Genomic DNA, 17040 nt, shown 5'->3' with positions numbered 1-17040 from the left:
ACTGCATGCTGTGATGTTAATGCATCTCTTGCCTGATGGACCCTCAACTCAGTACTTCTCCTTCTTAAACATCCTCCCTTCTTGATCCACTCCCCACACCTAAGGATCATTGCTGAAAACCCTGCTGAGGGATATCATAGTAATTAACTGCCCAGTAGGAGGCTTTTGCAGTCTTAACTTCTATGCCCCCAACATCCTTTTCTAAAAATTTTTCTTCTTTATCCATGAGTGTGAGAAGTAAGTGGAGATGGATGGCCCTGTGGGAGAATGTCCCTACCATTGCCACTGAGCTCACACATCCATTACTAGAACTTCTCATTCTCCATTAATTATTGGGACTACTTTTCTTCAATCACTGGGACTTCTTGCCTCCGTTAGTAGAACTTCTTGTCTTTAATTTCTATGAGTCCTTATTCTCCCTTATTACCACTTTCTGTCCTTCATTACCAGGGATTCTTGTCTCCTTTATTAGAACTTCCAATCTTCCTCTTGGGATTTCTTATCATGCACCACAAGGACTTCTCTTCTTTCTGATTCACTTCTTGTCCTAAAGGCTAGAGGGTGACATATGTTCGAAATCTATATCCCACAACTGTAAAATCTAAAAGAAATGAATAAACTTGTAGATGCCCAACCAAAGTAAGTAAAGATGAAGTAATTAATTTAACTAGACCCCTAACATCCAATGGGATAGAAGCAGTCATTTAAAATGTCCCAACTAAGACAGGCCAAGAGCCAGATGGAATCAGCCCAGAATTCTAGCAGACTTTCAAAAACCAACATCAATAGTCCCCAAACTATTCTGTAAAATAGAAAACGAAGGAAAATTCCCAAATTCTTCTTTTTATGAAATCAGTATTAACCTAATACCGAAACCAGACAAAGACACCCCCCAAATCAAAAACTAGTATAGCCCAATCTTTCTGATGAGCACGGAGGTCAAAATTCTCAAGAAAATGCAAACTGAACTCAAGAACATATCAAGAAGATTATCCATCTTGACCAAGTCAGCTTTATCCCAGACATACAGTCATAGTTCAACATACATAAATTAATAAATGCAATCCACCACATAAGCAGACTTAAGGACAGAAACCACATGATTATCTCATTGGGTGCAGAAAAGCCTGTGACAAAATCCAACATCCTCCATAATAAAAGTCCTATCCTGGAGAAGTTAGGAACACAGAGGATGTATATCAACATAACCAAGGCAATCTTCAGCAGCCACAGCAAAGATCAAAATGGAGAAATATTTGAAGAGTAACACTAAAATTGGAACAAGAAAAGGATGCCCACCTTCTCCCTTCCCGTTCAAACAGTGTTTAAAAGTTTAGCTAGAGCAGTAGGACAAGTGAAGAAGATAAAGTGGCTATAACTAGGAGAGGAAGAAGTCAGGATATCATTATTTGCAGATGATATTATTATATACTCAAAAAGACCCAAACACTCCACCAGGAAATTCCTTAGAGGCAATAAACCCATTCAGCAAAGTAGCATTATACAGATCTAACACACAAAAATCAGTAGTTTTCCGATGACAAAGATACTGAGAAGGAAAGAAGGGAAACCATACTGTGTATAATAACCTCAAAATATGGAGAAAATGTAATGAACTATAACTTCTCTTTTATAGTGAATTTTGGACAATAATTTATCTCTGTGCCTTCAGGTTTAAGATGTTTTACCTGTACACAGGACTGTTAGATATTTGAGATACAATGTACACAATTTCTGTTTCAGTTCAGTTTCATGAAGTTTCATATAAAATGTAGTTGTTTTATTTAAAAAGGCGTTTTCAGGATTTTATAACCTAACATAAGACAAAAAAGAAATACCAAGTAAGATAAAGAGATCTACAATTATGGATTCAAAGTGCAATTTGGGTAAAGAAGGCTAACAAAGAGGGGAAATGTTTTTGAATGAGAAGGATTTTATATGGTAAAACAAGATTTCTGTCCTAAGGTAAAAGATTGTTCCAAAACAGAAATAGGTCAGGACAAAATTAAAAGGCTCAGGTGTGTTGTAAATAGATTACGGAAGTTGAAAGGTAAAAGAAGGTAACATAAATATAACTGAGTTAAACATAAAGTTTGTTAAAATTCCTAAGGTCAAAATCTCAAATCCTGAGAGACAACTAATGCCTGAGTAACATTTGGAGTTGATTAAGAGGCATTCTTCCTTCATCTCTGTCTTTATCTCTTTAGGTCATGTAATGCTCTTGATTATTTTGACCTTAGGTATAATAGTCCTATTATATGTCACATGTAATGTTATGTCAGATACAGGGGATGAGACAAAGAGATGTCAGGCCCAGATCATGATGGCTAACAGATTGATATGATCCAGGCATTTCTTCAATAGTGTCTTCCTTAATATTTCTCTCTTCTAAAGACTACCTTCCGACCCATTCAGTCTTTTCTATATCAAATACAAGAAATAAGTCTTCCTAGGACCAGAGAACACGATGCAATATTTGCTGTATGCACAAAATGTGACCTTTGGGCCAACAAGAAGAATCATGAATAAAAGTCCATGGAAAAACATTACACCTGTGCTAAACATTTAAGGTTGATAAAGCACATCTCAGTGACTGTGGAGAATTAAAATACAGCAGATTCAAAGCTAAATTATTTGGAGCTTATTTTAGCCAATTAAATAGCCAATCTATTGCCTACCTCTTTATGTGACCTAAAATTCTTCAGACAGAAGTTCCTGCTCCAAAAGAAGTCCAGCAGCTTACCTCAGACAAGTAAGAGAGTAGGATCTGAGGGTCTGATTATCCTAACAACATCGTTAAAGTGCTGGGAAGAGAGAAAGTTGGCATTTGATGTATTGTGCACTCAATATCAACCTACAGATGAGTGAAATTTCTCCTTTTAGTTTCCTAACAAGACTAGATATTTTAAGCTTCGTTGTTCATTGTAAAATATTACCAAATCTTCCATTTTTTGGACTACCAAAAGACTAAAATTATATTATATCGATCTTCAGAGATTGCAGGAACAATTCTATAAAAATTGTATCCTGTATATAACACAATACACATGTACAATTATTTACTGTAAGTACAATTAGTGTTAAATCATTTTCAGTGGAGATATGTGCTAGCTAAATTAGTCTCAGTTGAAAGCACAAACAAATCTTGTCAAGAAGCAAATGACAGCTGTTGTCAGCTACCACTTGAGTTGAAGGCCAAGAGAGAGGAAACTGCCATTCATTTATCCACAACTTGATCAATATATGAAGTTTCGGGATATGTAGCAGAGGAATCGCCATACGCTGGATTCACTGGCAAAAACAGTGGCATGTTAAATAGCATAATAAGCAGAAACAGGCATTTTAACGAAGACATTTAGGGTATGTGTTTTGACAGTTTTAGAGACATTATCTCTGAGTGAACAGGTTATGAAAATCTGGGTCAGCCTGTACCTTGAACCCTTAACTATTGCATCAAAGATCTGATCCCTAAAGGATCCCATGCCTCGTCAGGGGTAGACAGTGAAATAGACAAAACAGCTCTGTATTCATATATGAGGTTACTAGTGGATGATGATGTGCATCTATCTGAACACGAGTAAATTTCAAAAGCATGCCATGTGAAATGGACCAGAAACAAAATAACACCTGTGTATAACCCCTTGGATTTGAAGCTAAATATTATCTAGTAATAGAAATAGAAAACGTTTTGTCTCCAGAAGGTGAGCTGCTTGAAATGACTCTGAAAATTTCTTGGGGTAACAGAAGTTATGCGTTTAGATTGCTTACAAATACCACTGCCTTTTCATTTCAAAGAAAATTAAAATTAAGAGATTAACAAGATTACATGGAAGAAAAATCCCTCAATATTACAATTTTCAGATAAATTCCCTTTGTGTTCTAATTTAAAGCATTTTTCTGTATATGTGCGTGTGTTCGTGCTCATCTGTGTGCAGGTACAAATGTACATGGAAGTATGCATGCACTTGTGTATGTGTACATATAGAGACAAACTTGGATGTTGTCCCTCAGATACTGTCTTGTGTGTGTGTGTGTGTGTGTGTGTGTGTGTGTGTGTGTACATGGAGGAATGTGAACACGTGTAATGTACATGTGGGGGCCAGAGGTCAACCTTGGGTGTCATTCGTCAGGAACCATCCACTTAGTTTACTTGAAGACAAAATTTCTCACTGACACCCGAAGCTCAGAGGCAGCAGAAATACGGGCAGCCACCACTGCCAGGCTCCACCAGCAGCTGATAGGTTGACTCCTGTAAAGAAAACGGCACAAGCAAGGGAGAAAATTCACTCGTGAGATTCTGGTGTCAACTCTTGGATGTTACTGTGGTTGGCAGCAGTGAGGTGGGCTGAATCTTAAGTCATGGAGATGAACTAAATAAAATCAGGCTGCATAGAGAACAAGCATTCAGGGAGGGAAACTCGAATCAGAGCAAAGCAGAGGGGTACACTGTGCTTCAGACAATCATGCCAGGATTAGTCACGGGCTCTGAGGCAGCAGCTACGTCACAGAGATTTCTGACAGCATTGTCTCTGCAGTGGCTGGCCTGGTGACCCAAGCTTCAGTCTGCCTTCCATCCCAGTTAGCCCAGGAGAGCCTGCAAGGGACGTGTGGAAAGACAGTCAATTACATGAAGTTAGGATTCTGAAAAGTAAGGATCATTAATGGTTAATTTCTAATTTTGAAATGTTTCATAAAATTCACATAATCATATGAAATGACCCATAATTAACAACAGAAGAAATAAAGGACAACTGAACTAACAAAAGAGATATTTGTCTGCTTCTTAGGAAGAGTTGGGGCTGGAGGACCGGGAAGTACTCTCAGATGCTTTGGAGGCCTGGGTGTCGGGACTTATTTTTCATGAATACTCAGCTTGATTTCATGATCAAAACAAACTGGCAATTTTCCATTGTGTAACAATTTCCGTAAAGAAACCATCACTGTCCTTTCAAAATGTGATAGAGCTAAAGACTTTGACACTTAGGAAATTAGCCACCTTCCCAAGGCAGAAGAGGGTGGTCCAAAACCAGACGAGAGGGGAGAAGGGAGCGATCAAATGAGCCATCAGTTCTGCTTCAGAAATTTGTCTCTACTGACCCCTCAGTCTTCCTTATGACCCTCCAGCAGTCACTCAAGGACATTTTCCATCTCACTGTGTCCTCAAAAATGCTGCTGATCATTTTTTTCTGTAATGGAAAAGGTGCCACGCTGGCCACAGTTGACTTGGTCTTTTGGCTTCAAGTGTTCAAACCTATTTTCTTACTTCTGTTTATCAGCCAAGCAGCAGCTAAGAAACTTCTTCCTTCCCTTCTCTGTATGATATTCCCAGGATAGCCCTTCTCCCGGGATATTCGTAGACGAACATAAAAGTTTCTTCTGCAATTTTTTCAATTACAAGGAATGAAAAACATTTGCACAGGATCCAGTGAGCCCCAATAGTCACTGCAACTCTCATCGGTATTCTCACCAGGGCAACCAGTGTTAACCAGAAGAGTTCATGTGAATTTGACAGTAAATTTTTGTCAGTGAAATGATAGAAGACCAGAGGGAAGGCAGTGAGTAGTGAGAAAATACAGAAGGATCAGACTACAAATTCTCAAGGAGATGGGAAGAAGTTAAGATGTCAAAAAATAACATACTACTTTTATAACTGTGAGGGAGTCTTTGAAAAAAATAACGATGAACTCAAATTCTTCACTCATTTTCTACACTATTCTTTCTTTTGAGAAGTGTTAAATATCCTTTATTTGATGTTATATAAAAACCGCACTAAAATGCCTTTTGGTAGTAAAAGGCAGCATCTTTTGATATAGGGAAATCTAATTAAATTGGCAGAGTAAGAACAATATAATACAGACAGCTGCTTCCTTACCATTAAGCACTGCCTATAACAGGCAAGGGAATACAAATGCAAAGAAAGGTGAGTCTTGCCCAGTTCTGAGACACTGAAGAGAATTTCCCTGAGGGTTAAAACATATGCTTGTAACCAGTTATATAAATCTGAGTATAAAACCAGTCTTCAATAGGTTTTGAGGAAGCATTCTCCATTTTTGTGAAAAATTGTAAATTGCTAATTAAATCCAATCATCTCCTTAGAAAGGGATAGCAGTGATATTTATGGAAGTGGAGTCTTTTTTAAGATATTCTCTTTACAAGTCAATCTTATTTAAATCAGGACTGTCCAACAAAAACAGGTAGCCATTCATGATCTGAATCCTGGTGTATGAATTAAAGTATGGTGCATTAAAAGCCATGAGACATCTGTTCTGTAAAAAGTAAGGCATCGGCTACTATTCATTAGTTGCCTTTTTAAAAGACGCTATTAGGTCCACCCTCTCTCCCTTCTTCTTAATCCCGGCGAAGATCATTTTTGTTCCAGGGATGTACTTTTTTGGGATTCCCCAGGTACTCCATCACTGTGTCCTCTCCCCAGGTGATGCCTTTGTTCTTTTTGGCATCTGTGTAAGAGAATCCAGCAGCCTGACCTCTCTTCCTCCCAAACAGAACGTGGAGATTTGGTCCAGTCTTGTGCCTGCCTCTTTTCCACGGTGTGACATTGGGCACACTTCTGAACAAAAATCTTGCCTTTCTCAACATCACCCATCCTTAATTCGCTCTCCGTTCGCCAACACCGCGATCACTGTGCGCCGAAGCCAACACCGCGATCACTGTGCGCCGAAACCGGACCGGAAGTCCCACTGTCTCGCTACACTATGTTTTTTTGTTTTTTATCCTCTGAAATTGAGGGCAAAGTTTTAATCTTCTTCTGTTTCATGGGTGACAATGTCTATTGTTCAGCAAGGGAGCTAAAGAAATCCAGTCCAGTGAAGATAGCTTCTGCTGTCAATCAAAATAGAAATTACTTATATCCCCTTATAACACACTACTTTTTCCATACTTTACTGTTCATGATTCATTTATATATTTTCGATTCTGCCACTCTCCTGTGGTGTCATCACCAGTGTTTGGGATGAAAAACCACCCAAATGTGAATGAAACCTTCCTAGGAAAGCAAAAATTTTAAATGCAGTAGCTTTGTATAAAAACAAAAATTTTAAATGCAGTAGCTTTGTATAAAAGCAAAAATTTTAAGTGCAGTTGCTTTGTATAAAAGCCTACATGTGCAAGCAGTTTCAAACAAGCTGTGCATTTGCAGAGAAAATCATTTTCATTATTCTGTTTCTTTAAGAAGTTACCATTTAGGAAGTATATGCTTTTACACAGAAGATATAGCGGAAGTCTTTGCTGGTCTTTAGAAGACCTGGGCTCTGTTCCCAGCACACACATCCAGTGGCTCACAATTGCCTGCCAGTCCTCTTCCAGGGCATCTGACACCTTCTCATTTGAATAGCTCAATCTAGAGCAGTCCATCTCCCTTATATAAATTCCTTCTAAGGAGCGTGTGCAAGATCCACATATCAAGACAGTTGTCCGGGAGCTCTGAGATGGAAAGCCTTTGAAGTCTGAAGACTCCTTTAAGGACTTCAGCAATCTCATGATGCCAAATTCCTTGGTCAACTATAAATCGCCAAGCATCAAACAAATGAATAGGTCAGTGCTGGTAGCCACTGACTAGCCAAGAGACCCACCTTCCCCCAGGCTCCTTTTGATCTTGATGCTAGTAGGCAAAACCTTTAGAAGAGGTTTTACCTTTCATTTTCAGAGCATCAGATACTTAGATACAAGCTCTATGTCAATCTGGCTTTAGAGAGTATCATCATTTTGTTTAGCAATCTGAATGGAATCTATACTTCTGTCAGCAGGAACTGCCTGGCATCAAGGATGCATTCTTGGAATCTAAGAACATGTCTGTTTTACAGATCTTGTGGTTTCCATCTTCAGATAGCAACCCAAGATGGTAATTAATCAAACAAAGATGTCTCTACACTATTCTTAAATGGTTGCTATAACTAATGTAACAGATTTAAACATCTTTTTCATGGTTCTGGTCAATTCTTGTATTTACTAACAATACAAAAGTAACTTAACTTTCCTAAACAGAATAACTTAAACCCAGGCAAACTGTTTTGATAAATTTTGATCAGCACATTTAGTTCCAGAAACAGAATTTCTAGGAAAGTCATAATGAAAAGCTCACCAGAGAAGACAGCAAGCTTAAAGGGGCAAAAACATAAAGAATATACCTTTTGCTTTCTGTGATAGTCAAGAGATAAAATGATAAACAAAAGTCCAGCTACTCATGTCAGGTCTCAGCTCACACATTCAGCCTTTAGTGCAGTCAACCTCAAGTCAAATTCTGTGTACATGATTATCATGGGTAACAACCCTGACTCCTCCATTCTACAGCACTACCAACTGAGCATTAGATAATTCTGGCAGTAAGCAAACTGTATCTGAAACTAAAGTCATCAGGTGGATGATATTTCAGTAGGAAATGAGGAAATGTGTAAGGATGCCTGGCAGATCTCTAATTCCTACCCTCATTTGTCATGAAGTAGAAAGAGATCCTTCAAAGACCACAAGGAGTGTCTGAGGTGTATACTTTATGCTCACTGCCCTGTGAGCATCCCAGGGGTCTATTCTCTTGTGGCTGCCTCCAATCATATCCTAGAAGCAGTGGGATTAGATTCCCATGCTACTGTAGCCAACCTTATGTGGGTTCTGGGGAAGAGGTCCTCATCCCTTTGTGACAAGTGCTTCTAAATAATAAGGCATCACCTTCGAGTCTGAGAACTCAACCGTCATGGGTGTTTGTGTTCAGCTCCCCCTGCAGCCTCAGACACTGTGTCACTCAAAGCACAGAAGTACATAGCAGAGTCGCTCCAATGCACAGAGGCTTTCCTCAGGTGGAAGGAAGAGTTGGTCTTCTTAAACTCAGCCTGAAAGCCTTTCACGCCTTGAACCAAGGAGTCTCCTGAAAAGTACTTAAGGAGAAGCTGGGGGCTCTGGCTGGGATACTGGACGTACCAGAAGAGATACGGTGTTCCACCATAGGAATAGGTGCATCTCAACTCCAGAGCTGCTGCTTCAGAGACAGTGACATGGGCATCAGGCTGAGTCACTGACTGGGCTCCGGCGTCTCCTGCAAAGGAATGTTTGGTCAGTAACTCCTGTGCAGACCTCTCTACAGACAGTCAGCATTTCTACAGAATCGGAGGCTGCGGAGACCACAGGGAAGCTGTACTTACGCAGCATAAAATGCATCCCCAGCACAGGGAGGAGCAGCAGGTGCATGGCTGAGAGCTGGAAAGGCTGCGGGCTCTGTTGTGGAAGGTCTTCCCGGAACAGGCAGGAAAGGGGCTGAAGGAAGCAAGAGCGTGACAATGGGAGATGTGGAGTAAGTTCAGCTGGACAAGTCTCTTGCTCAGATAGACGCATAGAAGATGCTCGATGAATCTGGAAGGTTTTTGATTTTTGCCACTTGTCTCTGCTAAAAAGTCAGCCAATTGCAAGCATGAGAAATGAATAGATGATGAAGACCTTCACTGGAAGTAAAATCTCTAACGAGTGCAGCACCGCCCTCTGGAGGCCAGACGAGGAACTCAAGGTTCTGAGTGTCCTCAGCCTGCTCCCCTGGTGAGCTCCTTCTGTTTTGCAGATCATATCAAAACTCACAAAACATGTTGTTTCTTTTCCAAATACATGGTGGCATATTAGGCGTAGAGTCCACTCGAAATTGGATGGCTTATAATTAATAAAATAATAGGTTATTTCATTTAGAAACCAGTCTATGAAATGTACATCAGACTTCAGATCCCAGTCCATGTATCTTTAGAATGAGATCTGATGCCTCGGGCTGAGTTTGAATGGTCAATACGGCCCTGGTGGTGACGCATGATGGTAGAGATATCTCCCTTGGTGGATCCTGTGCATCAGAGAGGGAAAGAAAGGGACCATAAAGTGAGTAGTGTCTCTGTGCTACCAAGTTCTAACTCTAGATGGGAAGGTTCTACTCCTAGAGCTAGAGTAGCTATAACTACTGAACCGAACCATTCACATCCAAAGGAATTACTGTCCTCTAAGAAAAGAATCAGAAACCTTGACATGAAAGGTTTGCCTTTTCCTCTGGAAAGCTTTGACGAAGTCAGAAGACTTCAGGAAAGAATGGAGTTCTTTCCTTGGTTCTTCATTTACCTTTCCTTCCTGTAGAGATTATCTTTCTTGGGAAGGATTACCAGTGCTACCCATTTGTAAAAGTTTAGTCTATGACTGTGGACTTTAATTCCTTTGTGTGTGTGTGTGTGTGTGTGTGTGTGTGTGTGTGTGTGTGTACTGATGATAGATGATAGACAGATGATAGATGATAGATATAGATTGATTGATTGATTGATTGATTGATTGATAGATCGTTGATAGATATAGATGATAGATTAGATAGAAGATAGATAGATGATAGACAGATGATAGATAGATTGATTGATAGATAGATGATAGATAGATAGACAGATAGATAGATAAATTATAGAAAAAGTTTCCTGTCTCTTTCAAATTTCCCTCTAACTAAAAGAGCAACAACAGTATAAAAGGGAATAAACTAAAATCCACAGGCGGAAGAAGAGTAAAGATCATCTAGAGCGGTCAGATTTACACAGACATCCAGAAGTCAGATGGAGATGGAATCACGTTAGAGACTGAAGATGGGAACATATCAAAATTAAACAATGACCTGAAATTCATGCTGGCTTTCAGGTTACTGAAGTACTGATTCCTTTTACAGTTTCTGGGTACTGACCATACCTAGCACATGCAAAGTCAATGAAAGGGCACAATATTGGCAGATCCTAGGAAAAGTGCAGTTTTCTTGTAACTGAAAGAAAATGAGCCCTCCAGTTCTCCATACTGATATAATCACCACCTCATAGTTGAATGGTAATGCCATCCCAAACACATGTAAATTAGAAGTCTAATGTTCTCATTTAAGAATGGGTTAGTATTTATTAGCACCAAGCACTAATCTACTGCCACAGAAGCACAAGGACCTGAGTTTGGATCCTCAGAACCTATGTAAATCATGTGTCTGTAATCCCCGTGCTCCTAGAACTACATGGAGGTAGAAACAGGAGACCTGAGTCCCAGGAAGTTCAGGGCACTTAGCCTGGAGTGCATGGTAGAGAAAAAGAGACCCTGTGTCAAACAAGGTGGATGGCAAACACCAGTACTAGAGGTTGTCCTCTGACCTCCACACATGCCATGACAAATGCCTGTCCACGTTCATATGAACATGCACTCACACCCCCCACACACAAATTTAAAAGAATTCTAATAATATTCTAAGAAATGCATCCACTGATTTCCAGGAAGAGTACAAGTTCCATATGCAGATGAAAAGTTTATGATGGACACTAAAAAATAGCCACCATGATATGTGGTGGTTAGGGGAGACCTCATTGAGGACAATGTGAGCAAAATTTGAAAAGATGTGCTTGCGCATTCTGGGGAATCATGTTCTAGGAACAGAAAAGCATCAACTGAAAAGGTCCAGGAGAAAGGATGAATGGAATAAACAGGCATTCTTACACACAGTTCCCACACCACACAAAGTGTTTAAGTTGGTGTAAGAGTTTTATTTCTCGGTGTGTGCATGTGTGTGCAGGTGCACATATGTGTATGTGTACTACTATGTACACGTGTGTACGAATGCCAGAGAAGGACTTTGCCTATTCTTCCCCAGTCATATCCACCATTTTTCTTTTTAGATAGAGTCGGTCATTGGTCTGAAGCTTGCTAAGTAGGCTGTGCTGACTAACCAACAACCGCCAGAACCCTTCTGTCTCTGCCTCCTCTTATCCCCGCACCCTACAAACTAGGGTTACAAGCCTGTGTCCCAACAGCCTTTTTTTTTATGATCTCTGCGGGACCAAGGTCAGGTGTGGGAAGTGCTTTGACGACAGCTATCTCTCCAGCCTGAGAGCTTTGATTTTTTTTTTATCCTGAATGAAATGGAAAATGATTGGATTGATGGTGGGCAGATGGTTTTGCTGCTGCTCCTGCTGCTGTTTCTTTGATTTGAGCAAACATCACATTCTCCTTTCTTTTATATTTTAGAAAGACGAATGGCCACTGTTTGCACAACACAGCACAGATTGCATTCCAGCATGGAAGGTGGAGGACTAGTGAACAGGCTGTGAAAAGCTCTAGGCAGGAGACAGTGAGGGTTCAGCAAAATGACAGACATAGAGGTGGGCAGAATCTCATAAGACAGGAAGGTAAAGCTTCAGGGATATTTTCCTTTATAGCTACTTTCAGACTTAGAATAGACTGTTTTTCATCCATTAGAGCTTTGTATTATAAAAATTTCTATTGAAATGCAGTTCATATATTGTACAATTCAGTCAAAGCTTACAGTTCAATCTCATTAGTGTACTCACAGAACAATTCATAGATCGTCGCATCTCTTTTAACAAATTTCCTCACCCCTTAAAATAAACTCCATACCCAGAAACAGTTTCTTCCACCCACCCCCTCCCACTCTCGCTACCTGAAACCTAGACATCTATGCACACAGAGAAGTTCACTTCGTTTTAGAGTTACCTGTACTAGATACGACACAGACACAACCATGCATTGTATATGGTACATAGTAGGGGGCATTTCTCACTTCTTTTCATGTATTTCAAAGTTCATCAGTTTGTAGCATGAATCAGAATGGCATTTCTTTACACTGATGATTCGCATTCCGTTGACTGGATAGGTTGCATTTCTCCATTCATCAAGAGATAGCTCCTGGGTAGTTTCCACTTTAAGCTGCTGTGAATAACGCAGGCATAAACACTTGTCTGTACTTTTTATGTGGTATGCATTTTCATTCCTCGTTAGTATTGTAGTGGGAGAGGAATCATGTTTCCCAAGGTAGCTGCAGTGTTTTTCCATCCCATGAGCAAGGCACAGGGATGATAATTTCTACACACTTTGGATAATGCTTGTTATGTTACTACTCTGTTTTTATTTACTCTGTTTTATACTACCTATTTCAACAGAGTGAAGTGCATCCCACTGAAATTTTGATCGTTTTGTAAACCCTGATAATGTCCAGTGTCCTTTTGGGTGCTTATTGGATGCTTCCACACCATCCTTGGCATCTGTCCACATCTTTGCCCACCTTTAAACTGGTTTGTTTGCATTTTTTAAAATGTTTTACTTATTATTTTTATTTTATGTGTATTAGTGTTATGCCTGCATGTAGGTAAATGTACCCGTGTTGTGCCGTGCCCGCAGAGGACAGAAGAGGCTGTCAGATCCCCTGGAACTGGAGTTACAGAAAGTTGTTAGCTGCCATGTGGGTGCTGGGATTTGAACCTGGGTCTTCTGCAAGAACACCCAGTGTTCTTAACTGCTGAGCCATCTCTCTAGCCCATTTGCAGTTTTATCACTGAGGTATGGAGCTGCTTTGCATTATGGTTGGAGTTGTGTTATATAAATGATTTATAAATATTTCTCCCATTTTGGATTCCTTTCTGTGTCATTGATTATGTATTTTAAAGCATGAACATTTTGCTTGCCCAAATTGATTTGTCCAACCCCATGTCATGAGGAATTATCCCCTCCTTCTGTTTGTTCATGTCTGTTTAATAGCTTTTAACGTTTCAAGTCTAAGATTCATTTAGACTTGCTTACCTTTTACGTATTGCATAAAAAAGAATAACTTCATTCTTTTACATGTGACCATCAATTTGTCCCTTTTTTCTTCTAATTTAGAAATCTTCTACATCTAATCCCTAGTGTCTATTTTGTCTTAAAACCACCACAATCAGAGTTTCATTCCTCCAACCAGCACTGAAACAACTTTAGTCCAGCGTCAACTTTGACTTTTCAAATGTACAGTTCAATAACTCCACTTCCACTTTTTTTTCTATTTTGATCTGTCATAGCATTTGACGCACCTTATCCTGTCACCCAGTTCCCTTTCTTCATTTTTATTTCTTAGAAATAAATTTGGATGCCGGCCCCGGTGGCACAGGCTTTTAATTCCAGCGCTTTGGAAGAGGTGGCAGGTGTATCTCTGTGTGATCAAGGCCAGCCTGGTCTACATAGTGAGTTCCAGGCTGACTTCGGCTATGGGAGTCAATGTCTACAACAAACAAACAAAAAACAAATAAGAGATAGAAACAAATTTGGAGCCTCAAATAAGAGAACTTCACTCCAATGGAAGGCATCTAGGCAAGGCAACTTTTTTCTGAACAGCAGGTTGTAAATCTCAGAAGAACAAAGTAGCAAGCACTCCTTGTTAAGATGCCATAAAAGAGAGCTTGACTGTTCCCCATTGGTCGAGTTACAATCCCACAAACAAAACCTGATTGGCTAATTTAAAGGCAGAAGGAGGCACTTTTAGCAAGAATTTTTGGCATTTTGAAGTGTGAGGCTGTGGTATATAGACACCCCCAATCTTAAGTGCTATTACCTAAAGGAAGAGTCGATAGAAGGTGACAAAAGCTTCAGGTTTTTTTTGCCATTGAACAAAAATTTTAATGAAAAATTGAATAAGATTTAACAAATGTATTAAAAATAAAAATGGGAACATTTATGAAAAAATTACATTTTAAAATGTTTGGAGAATTTCATATGTAAGCAGTATGTATATTTCTTTTCCACCTCTGACTCAAATACTGCAAATCCTCCTGTGCCCCTTCTATATCCCCCATCTCCCTCTCAAATTCATGTATTTTCCCTTTTCATTTATATATAGATAGGTGGATAGATATAGATATGCACACACACATACATAAACACACACATACACATACACTTGAAGCAGGTGGGGGGTCCCGGTTTGCTAGGTGCATTGTTAAAAGAGGGGTGTATGTGCATAGTGGATGCAGGTGAGGGTCTTAGATTGCCAAGCACATTGTTAAAAGAGGAGGAATGTGTGCATAACCCAAATCAAGATGCTAAACTATTCCCTATGCTTAACCTACTTCAAACTCAACTTTGCATCACTGAGCACCAAAACTCTTTACTTCTACCATGTAAATACAAAGCCCGTGCAGTTTGATGCTTCTGGCTTATCCTTCTCTTGTTTCTTAGGATCCTTTGAAGAGGTTTTGCTGTTTTTGACTGTCACCCTTTCTCACAAGTGAAAAGAAAGCATGGCACACAAAGAGAACAAGGGACAGTGAGCGTCCAACCACCCAGTAAACATGAAGAAACCTCTTCTAAACAGGGCCCTCTAGGGTATGCCTCATCTCCAGCATCTGACCCTGGCACCAGGGCCATGTCGCTTCCAACTCGATTTCACCAAATGAGAGTTTAGATGTAAGTATAGGCATGTACATGTATTTGAGACAGAGAATTGGATTGGCTGTCATAATGTCCTTGTATGGGGTCTGTTTGGGTGACTTTGCCAACAATCTCAGTAAGGTGTAAGAGTGTTTAGATTTCTGAATTCCAAATTAATCAACAGCATTGCATTCCACAGTTATTACCAAACCACTAACAAAGCACACTGTATAATGTCATCCTGACTAATGAAAAGAGCATTGTTTGTTTCCTGAAATAACATTCTTCCAACGTGTCTTTAGGATTTAAGACTCTTGAGCCTTGTGAGCATTGTAAAAGAAAGAGTGGAGATACTGTAAGAGCCAGAGGTGGTGGAGGACCACAAGGAAACAGAGTCTTCCAGACAGCTGGTCAGTTTACTCATATAAACTCAGGACAATGGTGACAGCACAAATAAGTCCCATGCAAGCTCAACAAAGCAAAATTCCAGCAGAGACATGGGGAAGAAACCCCAACCCTTCCTAAGGAGAAATTGCACTGAGAAGAAGGAATGACCCCTGGAAGTCGATTCTCAAGCCTTGACATCTAAGAACTCACTCTCATCAAGAGTTAATTCAGAATGTTCTGACTGTCAGTGTATCTTTTTGAGTCAGGATTTCAGGATATTTTAAAATGTTCATCTATTAAGAATACAATACAGAAAAGTCATGACCTCTAGGGTGGAAATTAATATCTGTCTCCAGTCCTGGTCTCAGGTTTGGGTGCAGGCAGCAGGTGTCTGGGGAGCACTGTGCACTTACTGCACAGACGTATGTGGCTGAGTCCCCAGGATGGGCAGCTGTGATGTGCAGGGAGAGATGTTTGTCCTTCTTATTCAATAGGACAATGAGTCTCTGATCTTCTTTTCTGTCCACATTGGGAGGAATATTTATAAGGAACTGGAGACCTGCCCCAGGCTCCTGCTTGTACCAGTAAAAGTAGTAAGAGGCACTGTCTGTGTAGGTGCAGTTGATGACAGAGCTGTCTCCCTCCTGGACATTCAGGAAAGAAGGATGCTGCTCCAGTTGCTCTCCTCTGCTCACACCTGTGTAAAAGGAAGCATCAGGAAGAACATCAGGCATCATCCTCCAGACTTTGCTTTTGTCTTACAATCTGGTGAAGGCCAGTCTGCTCCTCACACTTAACAGTGAACATTACTGAGCACTTATGTCCCAGAAGCCTTCAACTCACAGTCCAGCCGCAGCCACAAGCACAGGAACAAAGTTCCCTTCAGTGTCTTCATTGCACCACTTGGGACTGTGGCCACCAGCCAGACAAGATGCTTCTGCTGTCAAGTCACCTCTTTCTACCTCCACAGGACAGCGGGTTCTCCTAAGCTATCAGCATAGGCAGCTCCTGTCTGCAGCCTACTCTTAGAGAAGTAAACCAAAAAGTTGCTTCATAAGTTCAGCAGCAGCAGAGATGCTCTGCCATCTTGTGGACAGATCCTGCTCAACCAGCTGTTGATTCCTTTTAGAATTACCTTTTACATGCGTTTGCTCTAATGCCTTTAGTTAGTATTTGTCCTTTAGAATACAGAGCCTAGAGTTAAAAAGTAGATAATTATTATCTATCTATAGCACTGAATTACACTTATTTGCTATGATCTTAGAATGAATATTTCGAATGTCAGGGACATTCCTGACTGCTGTGTTAATCCTGCAAGGTATTTAGAGCTGAGCAGGATTAGAAAGCATTGAGACTGTTCCTCCAGTAACAGGTTTCTGTGATCCACCTGCCTCCCTCACATCCCAACATACTCAAGAGACAATGGCTGGTTTAGACATCAGCCATCCCAAGGTGTACAAACTGGGAAGTTTCTGGGGC

The 17040-nt window shown here is 40.2% G+C and overlaps 1 pseudogene and 2 gene segments (V, D, J or C); all 3 read right to left on the bottom strand.

Annotated features, from left to right (window-relative positions):
* Positions 1–6290: 6290 nt before the first annotated feature.
* On the bottom strand, positions 6291–6604 carry LOC103735792 (annotated as a pseudogene).
* Positions 6605–8685: 2081 nt separating this feature from the next.
* On the bottom strand, positions 8686–9451 carry LOC103735797. The segment is given in 2 exon segments: positions 8686–9043; positions 9150–9451. Coding segments are annotated over 2 exon segments (531 nt in total).
* Positions 9452–15857: 6406 nt separating this feature from the next.
* Positions 15858–16669, bottom strand: LOC103735796. The segment is given in 2 exon segments: positions 15858–16258; positions 16405–16669. Coding segments are annotated over 2 exon segments (453 nt in total).
* Between the last annotated feature and the right edge of the window lie 371 nt (positions 16670–17040).

Source organism: Nannospalax galili, unplaced genomic scaffold (assembly GCF_000622305.1).
Source record: "Nannospalax galili isolate Female #2095 unplaced genomic scaffold, S.galili_v1.0 scaffold977, whole genome shotgun sequence".
NCBI classification, from domain to species: domain Eukaryota; kingdom Metazoa; phylum Chordata; class Mammalia; order Rodentia; family Spalacidae; genus Nannospalax; species Nannospalax galili.
The sequence above is the reverse complement of the archived record's forward strand: the minus strand, read 5'-3'. Positions and strand labels throughout refer to the sequence as shown.